The 16,947-nt window shown below is 42.6% G+C and overlaps 1 protein-coding gene across 1 annotated transcript in view; it reads right to left on the reverse strand.

Moving 5' to 3' along the window:
• FRMPD2 (FERM and PDZ domain containing 2) overlaps positions 1–16,947 on the reverse strand; it is a 44,306-nt gene that overhangs the window by 6,492 nt on the left and 20,867 nt on the right. The window contains exons 7-13 of the mRNA XM_019502110.1: positions 12,344–12,529; positions 11,672–11,822; positions 8,148–8,355; positions 4,501–4,604; positions 2,754–2,852; positions 352–459; positions 125–241 (exon numbers count right to left, since the gene is read on the reverse strand). Of these exons, the coding sequence (XP_019357655.1) occupies positions 125–241; positions 352–459; positions 2,754–2,852; positions 4,501–4,604; positions 8,148–8,355; positions 11,672–11,822; positions 12,344–12,529 (973 nt within the window). The remainder of the gene's footprint in view (positions 1–124; positions 242–351; positions 460–2,753; positions 2,853–4,500; positions 4,605–8,147; positions 8,356–11,671; positions 11,823–12,343; positions 12,530–16,947) is intronic.

Here is a 16,947-nt window from a genome sequence, read left to right on the forward strand (position 1 = left end):
TACTTACTACTTACCAACTTAAACTGCAGTTTAGTGGAAAAACTCTTCTAACATAGCCCATTACAAGTGCCCTGAGCCAACTAATCTCCTACAGCAGATAAAGACATCCAAAACTGTATTGTACCTTTTGGTTGAGAGATGATCAGTTCCACTTCATCAGGAGAACTCTGTATAATTTTAACTGCAGTATTAAAAGAAACACCCTCAAGACTAATATTATTCACAGATATGAGTCTTCCACCTAAAATAGGATTAAGACAAAAAACATCAAAAGGGGAAAAATAAGGTCAGAATGATTCATTATAAACCATGAAAGCATCTCAATTCTAATTAAAAATTGGGGACAGTGACCTGGTTTGATGTGCCCAGCTCTGTCTGCAGGTCCTCCGGGAATAACTGAAGCAATAAAGATTCCAAGGTCTAATTTCCCCACATTTTCTCCTCCAATAATTACAAAACCTATAAAAATGAGATAGCACAAGACGACAGAGATGCTAGTATTATTGGAAAAAATGAACAGCTGAAAAACAAAAGCATCTTTTCTATTGCCATAAGTTATGTGCACATTTCAGGGACTTAAATTCTCTGATCTTTAACTTCATCTAGACCTTGATTTAGGGGATTAATTAAGCTCAAACTTAAAATTTAGCATGCACTAAATTTTAGCTTGATTTCAACAGAGAGTGGTTACCCTTCCTGAATAAAAAAGATGCTCTCCTGAGTCAGGACCTTAAAGCGCTGAACTCCCAAGTCAGATAAGCCACAACCAACACAGCCTTTGAAACTGTTATAACAACTAAATTAGAAGTATAAACCTTGTTAAGTGCATTTGATAGATCCTTACTAGAACACATTTATCATATGCTTGATTTTGTATTTTGACTACTTGTACCATCAGTGCTGCACTAGCCAGTACCTGCGTTAGCTGTAAGGCTCATAGGTTAGCATATATGCCTTTTGCCTCTTTCTTATTGGATAATTAGTGATAAAAATTCCCCTCTGGTACTCTGATTTATTCCCTGCAGCTGGTTTTGGTGACAAGTTTGTTTTACTAAGCAGCATGCAAGAATTTCAATTAGAGAGAGGCCCACATTGTGGTGTTTGCATCTAAATGAGTTCATTCTTAAGATTCAGGTTTAGACCCAGGGTTTAGATCTAAATAATAATTCTACATGCATTGTAAGGCCACCCCACCTAGGTAATCAGCTGGGTTTTAACCCTTGACTTTCCAAATAAAGCTCTGTCATCCACATTACAAGTGTGACTGAACTAGCAGTAGTAACATGCTGCTGCCCACTACAGACCAGCCATTAAAAGAGAGTGCAAACACATACTTTGCTGGTGTGTTGCATAACGGAATATTATGTACATAACAATTTAAGCACTCAAAAGTCAGGAAATAGCAGTGTTATAATGATATATTTGCTATATTGCTGAAAGACCTGGCCAAGCACCTTAAATGTCAGGTGGGAAACCAGGGTCTAGTTGTATAAAGCACCATAAACCTCCTGAGTTTTTGTTACCCCTTCGAGAAAAATGTAGCTACTGATCCTTTGAACCTGTCTAATCCTTTCCTATACCCCTTTCTATCGACAAAAACAATCTTACATATTGTGAGAGCCAGGGCAAAAGCAGTGGGAGGCTGCTTTAATACCAGACAGTGGCCAGTATGGTAACTTTTTAATGCTGCAAAGAAATATCACAAAATATTCATGTGCATTTGAACAACTTAAATGTACAAATATATCTTAAATGGTTCAAATGCACATGATTATTTTGTGGTATTTCTTTGCATTTTAACTAATTAATTCAGTGTACAAAATGTCTAGACATGATTCTGCCTCATTGCTTAAAAATAAATGAATTCTCTAGTTTGGTTCCAATGTGCCGTGCCCCATGCAGGATGGGGCCTGGGATAACTGCCCCATTATCCTTGCCCTATGGCCAGCCCATCACTGATGGAGTCAGCAAGAAAGAGGAAGCTTATGGACTTTCTTAGTTTCAACCAGCAAATGTCATACTCAGTAGCTATCTTTGGATAGAGAAAACACAAAGGCATTTTTATAACTGGCAATACACAGCCTGTGAGCAGCCTATCCAGTTAGCCCAGCTCATTAAAAAAAACTAATAGACTTTACTGAATGAAAACAAAGACTAGAAATAGACATCACCAAATGAAGCAAACCATCTGTCACAGGTTGTGTCCTGGTACAAATGATCCAGTTCACTGGGTGAAATGTATATTGCCCACTATATCACCTCTATTGATCCTGGGAGCGCATCTTGGTAAGTGGGAAAACCACAGCTTCCCCACTTTCAGAAATGCAGCCTAGAGATTCCCAGGTGCATGTCTCTGTAAGTGGAGAAAGCTGGACAGGTGCTCCGTGGGCTTGAGGGGCCCAGTCCTGGGAATTGCTGTGGTTTGCAGGATCAGGCTCCTTAAGCCCCCATAACCTCTGGCTGCAGCAGCAAGGGAGCATGGGAAGCTCCAAGGTGCTTATGCTCTTGCACCATAAAGTAAACAGACATCCACCGTTAAACTGTGGCAAATATTGATAACACTTTTATCACAGCCACAATTTGAAAAGAGGTATAGATGTCTGTTTGCTTGGCCTTTGTGCTGCCATACAATTTTTTATGGTAGCACAAATGTTATGGAAGGCAATGCCTGTTTTTACCCAAAGAGTAAGCTAAAGACTCATATGCATGAGCTGAAAATCCTGGTAACAAAAATATGAATGTTCCTTACTCACCAAAGCCATTTTGAGAATCACGTTTTAAATGGACACAAATAATTTCTCTTTCCAGTCCACTTAACACCATCTCCTTTTGGCTAACTGGTGAACATGATGCTGTGAAACAAAACAGCTGAAGTCAATGCAGACAAAAGACATGAGGAAAGAAGAGAGTTGCATTGGTTTGGGGCAATTTGGGTGTTTAAAAGGTAAATGTACTTTGTCCTTAATGTCAAGATTACTATTCATTTTAAACAAATATAATACAGGTGGGGAATGCCAGCACTCTGTAGGTATCCAGAGAACACATAAGCACAGTTTGTAGTGGGCATGCTGCTGCTATATTGTCCTAGGAATCCCTGTTCACCCCCACTCACAGGATTCATGTCTAGCAGTGGATGTGTCTACACAAAACACTGTGTCGCCATAGTGACAAGCTACAGTGACATGCTGTGGCGGGCACAAACTGTGATGCCAACGCTTACGTTGCCATAGCTTATCACTACAGCGATGCGGAGTCTAAAAATAACCAAGCGCCACCGGGACTGCACAGTGCATGTGTAGATGCACCTAGTAAAAAGCTGGATTGAGCTGGGATTTTTAATGGAATTTAAGGGGAGCAAACACCCAACTCATATTGTATTTGAGTGGGATTTAGGACTTAATTCCCTGGATTTAACTCCCTGGATTTTAGGACTTAACTCCCTGAACTTAACTCCCTCCCAACCAGCAGCAGTTGTGATGATGGCTATTGTAATGGGAGCACATGTCACCCCATGTATGAGACTTGAAAGTATGGTTTTACTCTGAAAGGGGGATGTGTACAAATTACATTTTTGTCCTTGGTAGATCTGCTCTCTCTCCATATGTGAATCAGACAAGCTGACTTCAGTGACAAAAATAGTTTTTTATTGTTTTTATTTTTATTAGCTGCACAATGCAAGCTTAGGTATATAGTGGAACCTGGAGTCTGTTCTGACTCATACATTATGTACATAGTTGGCATGATATACCAAGCCAAATTATGCCCTTAGAAACATACGTAGAACTTCAGTTAAGGCATTCACATATGATTGAGCAACCTCACTCAAGACAATTGTGTGTCGCTGCACGCATCTACATGTGCCCCTTTTAAGCAGACTTAACCTAAAATTGCCATTTTTAAAGCACATTAAGAGCACATGTCTACATATGCATGTCCTTAACGCACCTTAAAAATGGTGATTTAAAGCTATGTGAACATAAATTTGATGCCTGCATAAAGCAGGTATCAAATTTAGGCACGAATAGCTAAGTTGCGTTAGTGCATGTGTAGATGTGCTAATGTGCATTAACAGTATGCATCAAAGGATAGACATTGTGTTAATGCACATTAGCACATCTGCAAGTGCACTAATGCAACTTTAGCTATTCACACCTAAAATTATTGTACCTTAATGCACATTAGTGTGTCCACATGTAGATGCGCGCCTAAATTAGCTTAAGTTTAGGCAAACATAAATGCATGTGTAGACATGTGCACTGAGGCAATAACTTGACCTGGAAACCCTTATTACTGTTGCTGATGTCAGAGAATGGAGAAAAAGATCCCAAGTAAACTCATTGACTCAGGGTTAATTTATAGGTCTGATTGGGGAAAAGAAATCTATTGCTTTCTAAAATGAAGAACTTTGGTCTGGAGTCACAGAAAAAAAGTGTAGAATCCTATGGTTCCATTTTTCAATATAGCGCTGCCTCTTAAGTACATCACGACCATTATACTTACGGCTGGCTATATTCTGATTTGAGCGGATAAAGAGATAGTCATAACTTCTTTGGTTTTCATTTAAATTAATGTGCGCTTCTGACTGAGACAATCCTGATGGTGAGCTGGCAGTCAAGAAAGGAGGCTTCCATTAATATAACAAATCAACAACATGACTTAGCACTTACCGTCTTCTATAATTTACAAATAGTGGTCAGAGGTAAGAAGAGAACACAGACATTCCTCGCTTATAACCACATACTCAAGCCATTAGACCATATCTCATGGACACAGATGCATGCTGTTTGTTGTGCTGACATTAGTTTTCAGATTAGATCTAATGCAAGACCACTTATGTAAGGATTTTTTCATGAGTCAAGAGGAAACAAACCCTTTATTTTAATGCAAACAGCAGGAAAGCAGGGCAAAATCCCAGCATGAGTCAGCTATTCCTGCATATAAAGGGGAGTATTGACGGCTCATTACTGCTCCTCACTCTTCTAGACCCTAGCATTTTAAATGGCACAAGAAGCTCTTCAAGGCCTTCAGAACCCTGTGCAGCTAAGGCAACCACCAGCACTTTGGTGGAGGTAGTGATGTAAATGAGAAGAGAAGTCATTCTCTTTTTCTGCATACAACACTTTTAAACATTGAGGAATCCCTCAGGCAGGAGCGCCTTTGAGGTAATTAACTCCACACATAGGTGGATCTAGGACTTTGTTAAGGGGATGCAAGAAAAGTGACCAGCACTGCAGGGGTGGCTGCATTTTGTACTCCTAGTGTCCCTCCCAACCAGTACAGATAGACCACACCATGAAAGAACAGCTGAAGACTTTTTTTAAGTCCCTGAATCAGGTAAAAAATTCACACCCACTGTTCTCACACCCCCTCCATTCCCAGCAGCATGTTCCCTTCTCTCCCATTCCCCATCTTCCTTGCCCACCACTGTTGTTGTCCTCCACTGATCTGGGGGTGGAAGAAGCTGCAGAGCCAGTCCTGCTGGGCTATGTGGGAGGCCAAACTCAGGCACAGTAGCCGTGACAGTAGATAGGTTCCCCTTCCTGGGCCTTCCCCCAGCCTGACAGGGAACACACAGAGGACTGGGACAGGCGGAAGAAACTCCCCACCACTGCCACTGAGCCTGGCTCACCTGACAGCCCAGCCGGGGCAGAGTAAGAGCAAACCTAGAGCTCCTCTTGTCCCTGGTTAAGCCTGAGAGAGCAACAGCAGTGGATAGGGAAAAGGAGAAATGGAATGGGAAGGGAGGGGACATGTCCCTGAACACAGGAGAAGAGGGGAATTCTTACCTGCTTCAGGGACTTTAAAAAAGTCCCTGGCTGCTGCCCCTGAGGCATGCTTAAAAAGGGGGGGGGGGTGACCATGCCTCCTCTGTACCCTCTCTGGATCTGCCTCTGCCCCATGCTTTCAGTTCTGATAGTGCCTGTCTGGCAGGGGTGCACACACACACCCTGTGCTCTCCTTTTCACTTCTGTTCTTTTTTTCCTCTGTTCTTTTTTATCAGACAGAGAGAAAATGGTTTGGTCTTTGAATCTGACACAAAGAGTACCTCTGTCAAGGTCAGTACCTCTGTAAGGTCAAGTCCTTACTTGTTAGATTGTGCCTTCTGTGTGTTTGTGTAATATCTAATACAGTGTAGCCCCCTACCCTTTCAAGGGCTGTTGGGCTTGACTACAATGTTAATAATGACTAATGACACACACTGGATTTTCAAGAGATTTGAAAGAAGTCTGCAAGGATATGAAGTGCAATAGTTCATTTCAACTCAGATATACAGTGCAGAATCAGTTTTGGCATGTCAGAAAATCTTAGGGTTAGTATTATTATTTAGACCTGATGAATAATGCCTTGTATTCAAAATCTTGTCTAACTTTATCTAACTATATAGTTAGTCCAATAAAATATATCACCTTAAGAAATTCTTTCCCCTTGGATTATTATGGTTATTTAGACCATTTTGCATGTGAATGCTGCTTTGTACAGCAGGTAACCATGTTCAGGAAGGCTAAGGGTGTAAATTGGTAAAGAGAGTACAAGGAAACAACTGGGGTGATCACTGCAGGTGGGATGCATCATGAGTTAACTCTGAAGCAACAGTGTCCACTTTGGAAGAAACATACTGGACATGTCTAAATGGGAGATTTACTGTGCATTTGACTAATTAGCTGCATAGGAAATATCTTGGTATCTTAGGCCAAAGGAAATGAATTTACTCTGCAGCAGGATACTACTTGTAAATATGCACATGCACACACACTAAAACTGGTACAAACTTACCTTTTTGGTTTTATTAACTTACTTAACAACAAAACATAAGAAACAGCCAAACTCAGGAAAATATTTAGGCTGAGGTTTAAGATTCAGAGTCTTTCCATGAAGGAACTCATCTATTGCTCCCCCTTTTCTCTGCCACAATGGGCATTTATACACATACTCCAGGACTTGGAGGGTAGGGGGGACGCTTTAATTAGAGTGGCTCTTTGAGCTGATCTAATCATGAACACCGTGTGCCTCTGGAGGCTGGGGGGGGGCATGGTGAGCTCCTACAGGCGGCGACAGTGCTGGCGGCGGCAGGAACACAGTGACAGCAAGCAGGGAGCACCTGCAGGCAGCCGTGGTGCAGTTGGTGGTGGGGTGGCGACCGGCGGCCAGTGACCACCTGCAGACACCACTGGCAGCATTGGCAGTGGCCAGTGGCAATCACAGACCACCCACAGATGCCGCCGGTGATGCTGGCGGGGGGGGCAGGTGGCAAGCGGCAACCGCCTGCAGATGCCACTGGCAGTGTCGGCGGCACCAGCACGCTCAGGGGATGCACATGCACCTGTATGCACACCCTACATGTCGCCAATGGATATAATTAAAGTGCCTGGAGCGCCTTGTGTATCAGCATCCTGCGCTTAAAAATGGCTGCAGGGGCACTTTAACTAAAGCTAATTGAATGAGCTTTAGTTAAAGCACCCCCTCCATCATTTTTAAGCACAGGGACACTGATGCACAAGATGCTGGAGTCTGCTGGAGCATGGTTTTGCATGCTCCAGCAGACTCGATTAATTGAGTCTGCTTTGCCACGCTGTAATTACAGCACATCAGAGCAGCCTCACTGCTCGTGTATAGGCACCCATTGATTACCAAACCTGTTTTATGCTCCTGGTGTAGATCTAATAGGACCTTTCTAGTTTGACATGACAGTAAATCAGCAGAAGTAAATCAGCTCTACATCACTATGCTGGGTCCTATATTTTGGCATCTTGTCATAAAAATGTTTTAAGTAATTCTGTAAAAGGTTGCAGCGCAAGCTTTAATCCTGTTACAGCCACTGCTGAATTGGCAGCAGCTTTTGACTGCTAAAGCTTGAATTGCAGAGTTTTCAAAGAGAAAATAAGTGTTGCTGGGCAGCAGCCCCTGCCCCCCCTTCCTGCAGCCAGAGCCAAGCACAAAGCCAGCCCACAGCAGCCATTCCAGTGTCCCTATGCCTCCATGCTGGCACAGAAGTCATCTTCCTTGCTTAAAGCACACACCCCAATTTTAGATGGTTAATTTTGGGGGAAAAGGTGTATATGGTATATGACTAAATACATGTATCTATTTGCCAAACTAATATACACTTTTAAACACATTTAAAGGAAAAGATGCAAATTTAAACCCACCTGCCTAGGTTGCTTTTGTCTCCAGCCACATTGTTGGTTTCCACACTGATGCTATCACAAGACCTACTCATCATTCCAGCATCTGCATTTTCCAAATCAGTCCTGCACAGCAAATTTTCTGAATGAGACATTCTTTGAGACAAGACAAAGTGTTCATGTTGAACTGCATATGTGGCATTCAGTTGGTCTGTTTCCAAATATTTGCTTTCTTCTCAGATGGAAGGGGACCAAAGAAGAGATAGAAGGAAAAGAAGGGTAAAAGGATACCAGAGATTTTATGTCCAAAATTGCTCTCAGTTTGCCTTTTTTAACATAACAGACTTACAAAATATCTGGCATTATACATATTATACTTGTTTTGATACCCTAAGATCATTTATGCACTATGATGGGGAAAAAGATATTCTATCATTTTCTTTCATAGGAAGTATCATTGTGGTTTTCATTTGGGTTTGAATTCCATTCATATGGGCTTCAGTACAAATCCACTGTCTACAGAGGGAATTGCAGTGCTTGGCTCCAGTAAACCAGAATATCTCTCAGAGGCTCTGTTTACATGAATGGCAGACTGTGCAGTTGTTACTGCGCTGTCATTTAGTACTCGCATAAGCAAGTACTAAATGACTACGTAGTAACCGGTGTTACTGCACAGTACCATCCCCGCAGTTTTTTTCCAATGCTACTGCACAGTAGCTCGTTACTACTGCAGAGTAGCGTTGCATCATGGTTAGTGCCTGGCAATGCTACTGCATGGTAGCCACAAGCTAGTGCGCAATAGCTCGTTGCTACTGCACAGTGGTGTCTCATGTAGATGCTCCCAGAAATGTGCAGTTTAAGATCAGGAAGCGGAACTCAAATGAAAAAATTCTGTCTCTGGAGGACTGAATTGACTGTAATCAGAGAACCCTCATTTGTTTCATAAATCACCAGTCCAATAAGCATGTATCTAAGGAGATCTGAGCACTTCCGATAATCCTTCTACAACTCAGAGAAGAAGAAAGAAGCTGAGTCTTAGCCCTGAGCATTTTGTGCAACTGAAGAAAGGGCTAAATTAAGACGGTACACAACATGTAATTTTCCACATCCAAGTTAAACTGCCAATTCGTTTTAGACTACTAGATATTGTGGACTGTAAGAAAAGAATCTGCAACTCTATCCCATGGAAGGTCCTTGGAGAGACTAAAGCTAACTGAGTCAATGTTAATCTGTTCAGGTTTTTGCTCAGCAGGTAGGAATACTTTGGGGAGGGGCTGGCAATTAGGGCGCACCTACACAAGACGCTCCCAGGGGTCCTGCTGCTGACTGGCTAAGCCCTGATGCTGGGGGGAGATATGCTAGCTGCAGGGACAGCTGTCTCCCCTCCACATGGGGATCAGGACCCATCCTGATCCCCATGTGGCTGGTAAAGCTCTCCCAGCAGCAATGACCGCTGCATCCCACCCACATGGAAATCAGGTCAGGACCCAATCCATGTGGCCAAGAGAGCTGTCCCTGCTCAGTGGGGGACGCTGCCTGCCAGTCGTATAGGGACTGGGATCTCCATGTGGCTGACAGGCAGCATCCCCGCTGAGTGAGGACAGCTCTCCCAGCCACATGGGAATTGGGACCAGCCCTTGTGCCCCCTGCCAGCCCCAGGGCTGGCACCTGGGGGGCCTGGAGCGTCCCCTCGTTGCTGCAGGGGGGCAGAGCAGGGCAGCAGCATTCCTGCACTGAGCTGCTCCTCTCAGGAGCAGTTTGGTCCCGAGAGGTGCACATGTAGCCCCAGAGCGCTTTATTACACCTAAATTTTGTGGGAAGAAAATTCATGTGCATTATTTGCACATGTGGATATGCCCATATAGAGGCAAAACAAGAGCTCTGCTGCCACAAGAAAGGGGCTTGCAAGGTAGGGGAGCTAAAAACTAATAAGGATTACCTGTCCTACTTAACATGCATGGGCATCTCTTCCAGAGTTCGCTTTCTATTAGATATTATTCTGAATGTAGCTCTCTGGAATGGTACTTTTTAATTTCATTACAGCTAAGCCCCTTAAACTTAATGGATTTGGACAGAGACATTTTAAAATATCTAAAGGGTTTGCTGGCCACATTATTAGCACAACCTGAGAGTTACCATGGTGATAGCTAAGTAGGAGGTTGCCAGCATGTTTGTGGAGATTTTGACTTATACCTCTGAACCAGGGAGCATTCTTATTGATTTGTGCATAAGGGATTCCACTACTATGAAAATACCGAGGAAAGAATTATGCTGGTAGTTAATATGGTTAAATTGTCAGTAAGGGTCCCTGCCAACTGCCTGAAAGGAACCATCCCCTTAGACCAGAATGACATGCCAGTACTGAATCCCACAACCTGCAGTCACTCCCTCAGGCTAATGACTGGCACAAGCCATAACAGTTTCTGTGGTATAAGGCACTTGTAACTAGGGCTTGTGTTATAATTATACTGCTGCCTAATTCATTTTGCAATCTTATATCTTGATTATAACAGTCTTCATTCTAAAATATTAGTGCAAGTACATGTTGCCCAACAAACCATACAGTTTGTTCTTGAGGCTCACTTATATGCTAGATGTCTTGTTTTTATTTCTAGTACCTTTGTGTAAGGATTTCATGCTAGGGGCAAAAAAATTGTTTCCTGTAAAAGAATGTTGTAAATCTGCAGATCAAAATGCTAACCATTGCCTAAGAATCAGCGTTCCCACAAGAGGTGGGGACAGGATGATCTAAGGGGCAGAATGCTGACTTGTAAGTCAGGACGCCTGGTTCTGTTCCAAGGACTCATGGATTTTTGTTTGGGGGTCATCTCTTATTTTCAGTTGCTACAGAGCCATTTATTAGGCTTTCTTGGTTCAGAGATTAAATCCAGCCCAACACTGCTGGACACAGTAAGCCACACATTCAGTGGAATATATCTGTGCTTTCCACCAGCAATAGATCTGATCAGTTGACCCCAAAATCACCAACGAGGTTACTGCAGCACTGTGTACTGTTTTCCTGTTTATTTAGCTGTATGCCACTGATTACCAAAACACCTTACAGACATTAATTAAGACCCCTTCCGGAAGAGAAATACTATCCTCCCTATTTTACAGATTGTGAGCTGAATCACAGTCAGATTAAACAATTGTATAAGAGCACCTGTGAGAGAGGATGTAGTAGAACCGGCCACATCTACATGAGATGCTGACTGTGCAGGAGCCCAATACCACTGCACAGTAGCATTGTGTGGCAAAACCTGTGATGTGACACTACTGTGCAGTAGTTCTGGGCTCCTGCACAGTCAGTGTCACAAAAAAGGCCTTCATCAACACTACTGCGCACTGCACAGTAACTCAGGTTACTGTGCAGTCATTTAGTCCTTGTTTATACAAGTACTAAGCAACTGCGCAGTAACGACTGCGCAGTCAGCATTTCATGTAGACGTGGCTGCCGAGTGGTAAACCCACAGCATATTTCATTTCCTTTAGCTTCCTTTGTGCCTCACAGGATTGGTTGTGTGAGGGAAGGTATGTTCCTAGCTCACCTGATGAAGCTTGCCGAAGATGAAAGGAACTCATCCGTGCATTAAATTTGTGCTGAGCAGAGCAGAGGTGCAGCAAATATTTACAGGTCTTTGCTGTGTCAGTGATGAACTTGTGTTTTTTGAAACTGCTTTCAATCATGAACTTTTTTCTCTAGAGAGAACAGAAATGCACATGTTAGTTTATATTCCAAAAAGGACATTATTCTGATGAATATAAAGCTTTCCTATATAACTGTGCTCATTTTTCCAGATATACATATGCATTGTACATGCAGTGATTTGAAGTTGATAGTAATGAATCCAATGTCTGGCATATGTATTTAGAACATATATGCCCTTAATTGAAATCAATGGGCTCTGGACACTGATTTCATTGGAACTGACAAGACTTGGATGTTAACTTAACGCTCATAACATTTTAACCAATAGGATGCAAGTACCTCGAGGCAGGCAAGCTAGTAATGAGAAGAGAGAAGAGGGCTGAGTGATGACTGGCTGACATATTTCTGATCCAAGCATACCACCTGGAAGGGGACCGCAGTCCCAAATATAGCTGAGTCAGTGCACAAGAATTCTAATGGTAACCCTGAATTAGATGTGTTTATCAAAGTCACAGTCTGAGTGGCTATACAACTGAATGGAAAGCAAAGGGTTCTCTTGGTTCCCACTCACGTGAGCTGAAATCCTCTCCATTTCCTGCCACTGGAACCTTAAGACGGCAATTCTTGTGTGGTTTTTCACATCATACACAATGATGCCTTTGGCACAGATTCCCAGGACAGTATCAACTCCTGCTGCCTTCTTCTCTTGGAACACATGATGGAATAGCATGCCATATTCAGGGAGCTGCTGAGTCACCTTTGCAGAAGGAGACATGGTAAATTTACACCACACTATGTATAATGTGTATTGCATAGAGCCCAATCCTCCTATCCTAGCACAAGGCCAGAAAGGAACAAAATCAAGTGGGAAAAAATGTAGACTGCCAGGAGAGAGATAGGTAGCAGAAGACTTCTTTCCCACTGAGAGACACTGGAAACCCTTGCAAAATTCTAACCCCTGCTCCTCCACTAAGTCAACTTCTGACCCTGGCAAATCATTGCACTGCTTTATGACTTGGTTTCTCACTAGGAATAGCACTTTCCAATCCAGTTCACAGGGAAAGCTGAGAGGAATATTTGTCTGTATTGTGCTGTAAATGTTATAGTGACACACAATTTCTCAGTATTACTGGCTCTTAAGACCATGTAAATTTGTGGAGTAGAAATCTGCTTGAAGTTGGTGCTACTTCATGCATGTTAACATGTTCCTTCCCATCTTTAACTGTATGCTTTTGTTCCCATGCTCAAACCCAAGCAATGTAACACACAGCAAATAAACTGATATTGCTAAAATTTTGGCATCAAAAGTATTAGATGCACATGCAGTTATAAAAAATCTCTGGAAATTTTACCTTCTAAAACATAATAGCTCTCTGCCTTCAACGAATACTCTGAGGTACTGACCCACATTCCTTAATCTTTCTAATAAAAACACACATTACACATTATTTGGTTGTCTGCTGGTTTCAGCTATGAGTTTTGCTAAATTATAATTAGAGCTCAAGTCTAAACATTACAGCAGCTTACGAGGGGGAATTTGGTTCTCCCCTAAGATGCCATCTGATTGAAAGTGACTCTTCAGTCCCATTCCCTTCAAGCACAACATTCAGCTTAAAGAGAGGGGGGAGCAGTGCTTCAAGAAACAAAGGAGACACTTTTACCTCTAGGACCCTAGGAGGAGAGCTCTTCTGCCTGGGATGTGTGCAGGCTGGGGAAGGGAGTGAGAAGTACCTGTTATAGCCCATTCATTGTACATAGCTCCCCACTCAGCAACTCTACCTTACAATCCCTACCATTTAGTGACAATGGGTGGAACTATATTTCCCTCTGCACATCTAAAACTAAGTTTTCTAGATATCTACCTGGCCATTTTTGGCCCTCGCTTTAAGCTGTGGCTGTTTGAGGCAGCATGCATACAGCGAGGCACTGGTCAGCTACTTACATGACTACATTTGTGTATTCAAGCACAAGTCCTGGAAAAAAGGGAAGGGAAAGGTCCTCCCATGTTTTTGCTCAATGGGTTAAGGCACTCACCAAGTTCTAGGTCTCCATCACTTACAGGGGGGTTGCAGCTGTGGTTCTCTGACTTTCCAGCTGGGAACCATCAGGCCACAGGTCAGGCATCATCCCTTGTATTTAATAAAAATTGGTTATACAGTGGGGAAATTTCCATCCCACTGGGAGCAAAGGCCCAAGCTAAAATCCAGGGTGTACTTCCTTGCAAAGCAAGCAGCCATCTCACTGTACCACAAAGCCTCCTGACCTCATATATCATCCTCTCTTGGCCCAGAATGGGCACACATACATAGCTGCATATGTGTCCAGCCAGTATGTAGTCTACAATGCATGTTCACCCTATATGTATACACTTTCATGTCTACTTTCCAGGGGTAATAGAATCATTATCTGTGTGTAAATGGCATTTGTAGCACTTATGACACACAAAGAAAATCAGAATTCTACCCAGTATGTCAAAAAAATATTTTCTCACCCAAATCTTTGCCCTTCAGAGGTTTCTGAGATATGGGGGATGATTTTTCAGTCATTCTGTGAGTTGCAGATCAAAATAAGGCTGTGTGCCTTACCTAGTTCATTGTCCCTCAGAGGTTATCCAGGGCCTTAAGCTAAGCTCTTAAAAAATGACCAAAAGATTTGGGAGTGACCAAATGAAATAACTTTAAAGGGACCTGGTTTATAGAAAGTGTTCAGGACCTGCCCTCTGAAAATCAGGCCTTGTTAAAGTTTCTCAAGTGAACACCAAAATTGAGGTACCTGGAACTACTAGCCAAATCCTGGCTGTGACATCAAAGCTCCTTTCATATTTGAGAGGAAGAATTTGATTTTTCCTTGCTTCATGAATTTCCTTTTCCTTGAATGTGGTGTGTTCTTGTTTCTATAGATTTGTTCATTGAAAGAGAGGCTAACAAAGCTGCTTTTCTTCATTTGATTTGCCATGCATGATAGGACTCTGCACCCCAGTCTGTTGCAACAATTCCACTAACACAATTAAGCAGCAACTGGACTGAAATGATGACATAAATAAAAGCATGTGTGACTGGAACAAAATAGATAGTGATGTTCAGATACTCCCTGATCCTAGATGTTTCATGTTAAGATGAGGAAACAGAAATTACAAAGGTAACTGTGACACCCAACAAAACAGTCATCTTAGAAAATGGATCTCCACTAAATAAATAGGTCAAATAAGGCATTTTAGATAACTCATTCTTCACACTTCGAATTCACAAATAATTTTAAGTGTTTAACAAATGAATAATAGATATTTAATAATGACTGATCAGTTGCTATAGAATGCAAAAGTTCATGGGGTGTTTCTATCCACGTTTTATAACAATGTGGAATACCTTCTACTGATGTTGTTAAAACTATCTACAAGACATGTCTGTAACATACTTAAACTATGTATCACTCTTATATAAATTATTTATATAGCATAATGTGTGGTCCAAGTTTCCAGAGCAGCAGTACTCACTCCATGGCTAAATTTGCAATTTGATTATATGCCCAAAGTTGGTCCCTCCTCTAAAATCCACACAATTTCAGATGATCAGCCTCAGACTTCATAGGTTCAGTGTACAGTCAAGGTCAAAGGTCTGCCCAGCTCTAATACTTCATTAGGCTAGCACAATTAAACCACACTGTTTTCTGCAGTCAATGACAAGTAAAGGATATAATGTGGCCAGCATAATTTAGTCACTTTGGACTGCCCGCCTAAATTATCAGATACCCATTTATATCTGGGTCATCTGAGAGTGGCTTTGGCAAGCATTTAGAGCAGGGCCCAAACTGATCTGTCTGGTTCTCTGTGATTGTGTCCCATTCGTTAGGCCTACAGCAGAATTTTTCTGCTAACTTTCCAGTTAATAAGATAAAAACGCCCTGAAATCTGACATCCTTAATATAGGGCCCAGCTCAAAAAATATTTCATTTTATTGGCACACTGTAGCAAAAAGACTAAAATGAATTTGAGCAAGGAGAAAATAGAATCCCCTCCTACTCCAGGCTTCTTCCCTGCCTCTTGCCCCCCCCCCAGGGCTCCACCACTTCCCCTCGCCCCCAGGATTCCCCCCTTTCCACCCCCATCACCTACTTGTAGCTGCCCATACTGTCTGTCCCAAGGGAGCAGGCAGCAAAGGATTAACCTGCCTGGCCAGCCACCATTGCCAGGCTGCTGCTCTTCTCAGGGCTGAGCGAGCTCAGAGAGCAACGGGAAGCATCCGGGCAGGCAGGTTAACCCTTCCCTCCCTGTTCTTCCAGGACAGACAGCAGGGGGGAGTGAGCAGGGATCTGGGGTGCTGGGGAGGGGGGTGGGCAATAGGTCCAATCCCAGGCAGTGAGGAAGGGGGGCGAGTGGGGTGTTTGCACTAAGGTATAGCCTAGAATGGCTGCACTTTAGTTTAACAGGAGCTGGATAACACAGATTAGAGAAAATCCTGCCCTGGAGGTGTAACTGACCCACCTAACAAGTGCTTAAAATTAGTTTCAGGAGTTAATATGCAGACAATCCAGGCCTAAGAGCTCTAGGAGCTCCATGTAACAAGGCCCTTGCATACCTAATTGGAGTAACAGAATCTGACCCCTAGTGTCCAGCACTGGTATTTACTTTAAGTTACTAAAATTCTCCCATGTTCCAGAAGGATTATGGTGGATCCATGATCAAACTGGGTAGGCTCACATTGTGAAAGAAGAGCATTAATGGGAAAGAAACAAGGGTTAATTTAGTGACTGAGCACCATGCTTAGTATCAGGTTCAGGTAAGAAGCAAAATTAGAAGACCAATATTCCTCACAGTATTTTCAATATGCAACCAGGAAGAAAGAACTGTGGGAGGGGAGAGGATAGGAGGGTGTGCTAGCAGCTTTAAGGGTTGTTTAGGTACCTTACTTTCGAGTTCTTCATAGTGTAGCGAAAATAGATACTTTTCTCTATGTTTCTTTGTTCCTTGTTTTAGTATTAACCCCTGCATTCTGTAACTTTCCACCCACATGGTACAGGATGGCCCACTACGTATGTCTTATAGGTTGCTCAGGTTTTGGTTTGAAATGACCAATCAAAATGTAACACGTCAACTGAAAAAAATGCTAGCTCAATAAAAGCCACGTGTGCTCTTTGTTTAGGGTCGACACTGATCTGAGCAACAAGCTCCTCTGTCGG

This window comes from Gavialis gangeticus, unplaced genomic scaffold (assembly GCF_001723915.1).
Source record: "Gavialis gangeticus isolate Ggan-Ray unplaced genomic scaffold, GavGan_comp1, whole genome shotgun sequence".
Lineage (NCBI taxonomy): Eukaryota > Metazoa > Chordata > Crocodylia > Gavialidae > Gavialis > Gavialis gangeticus.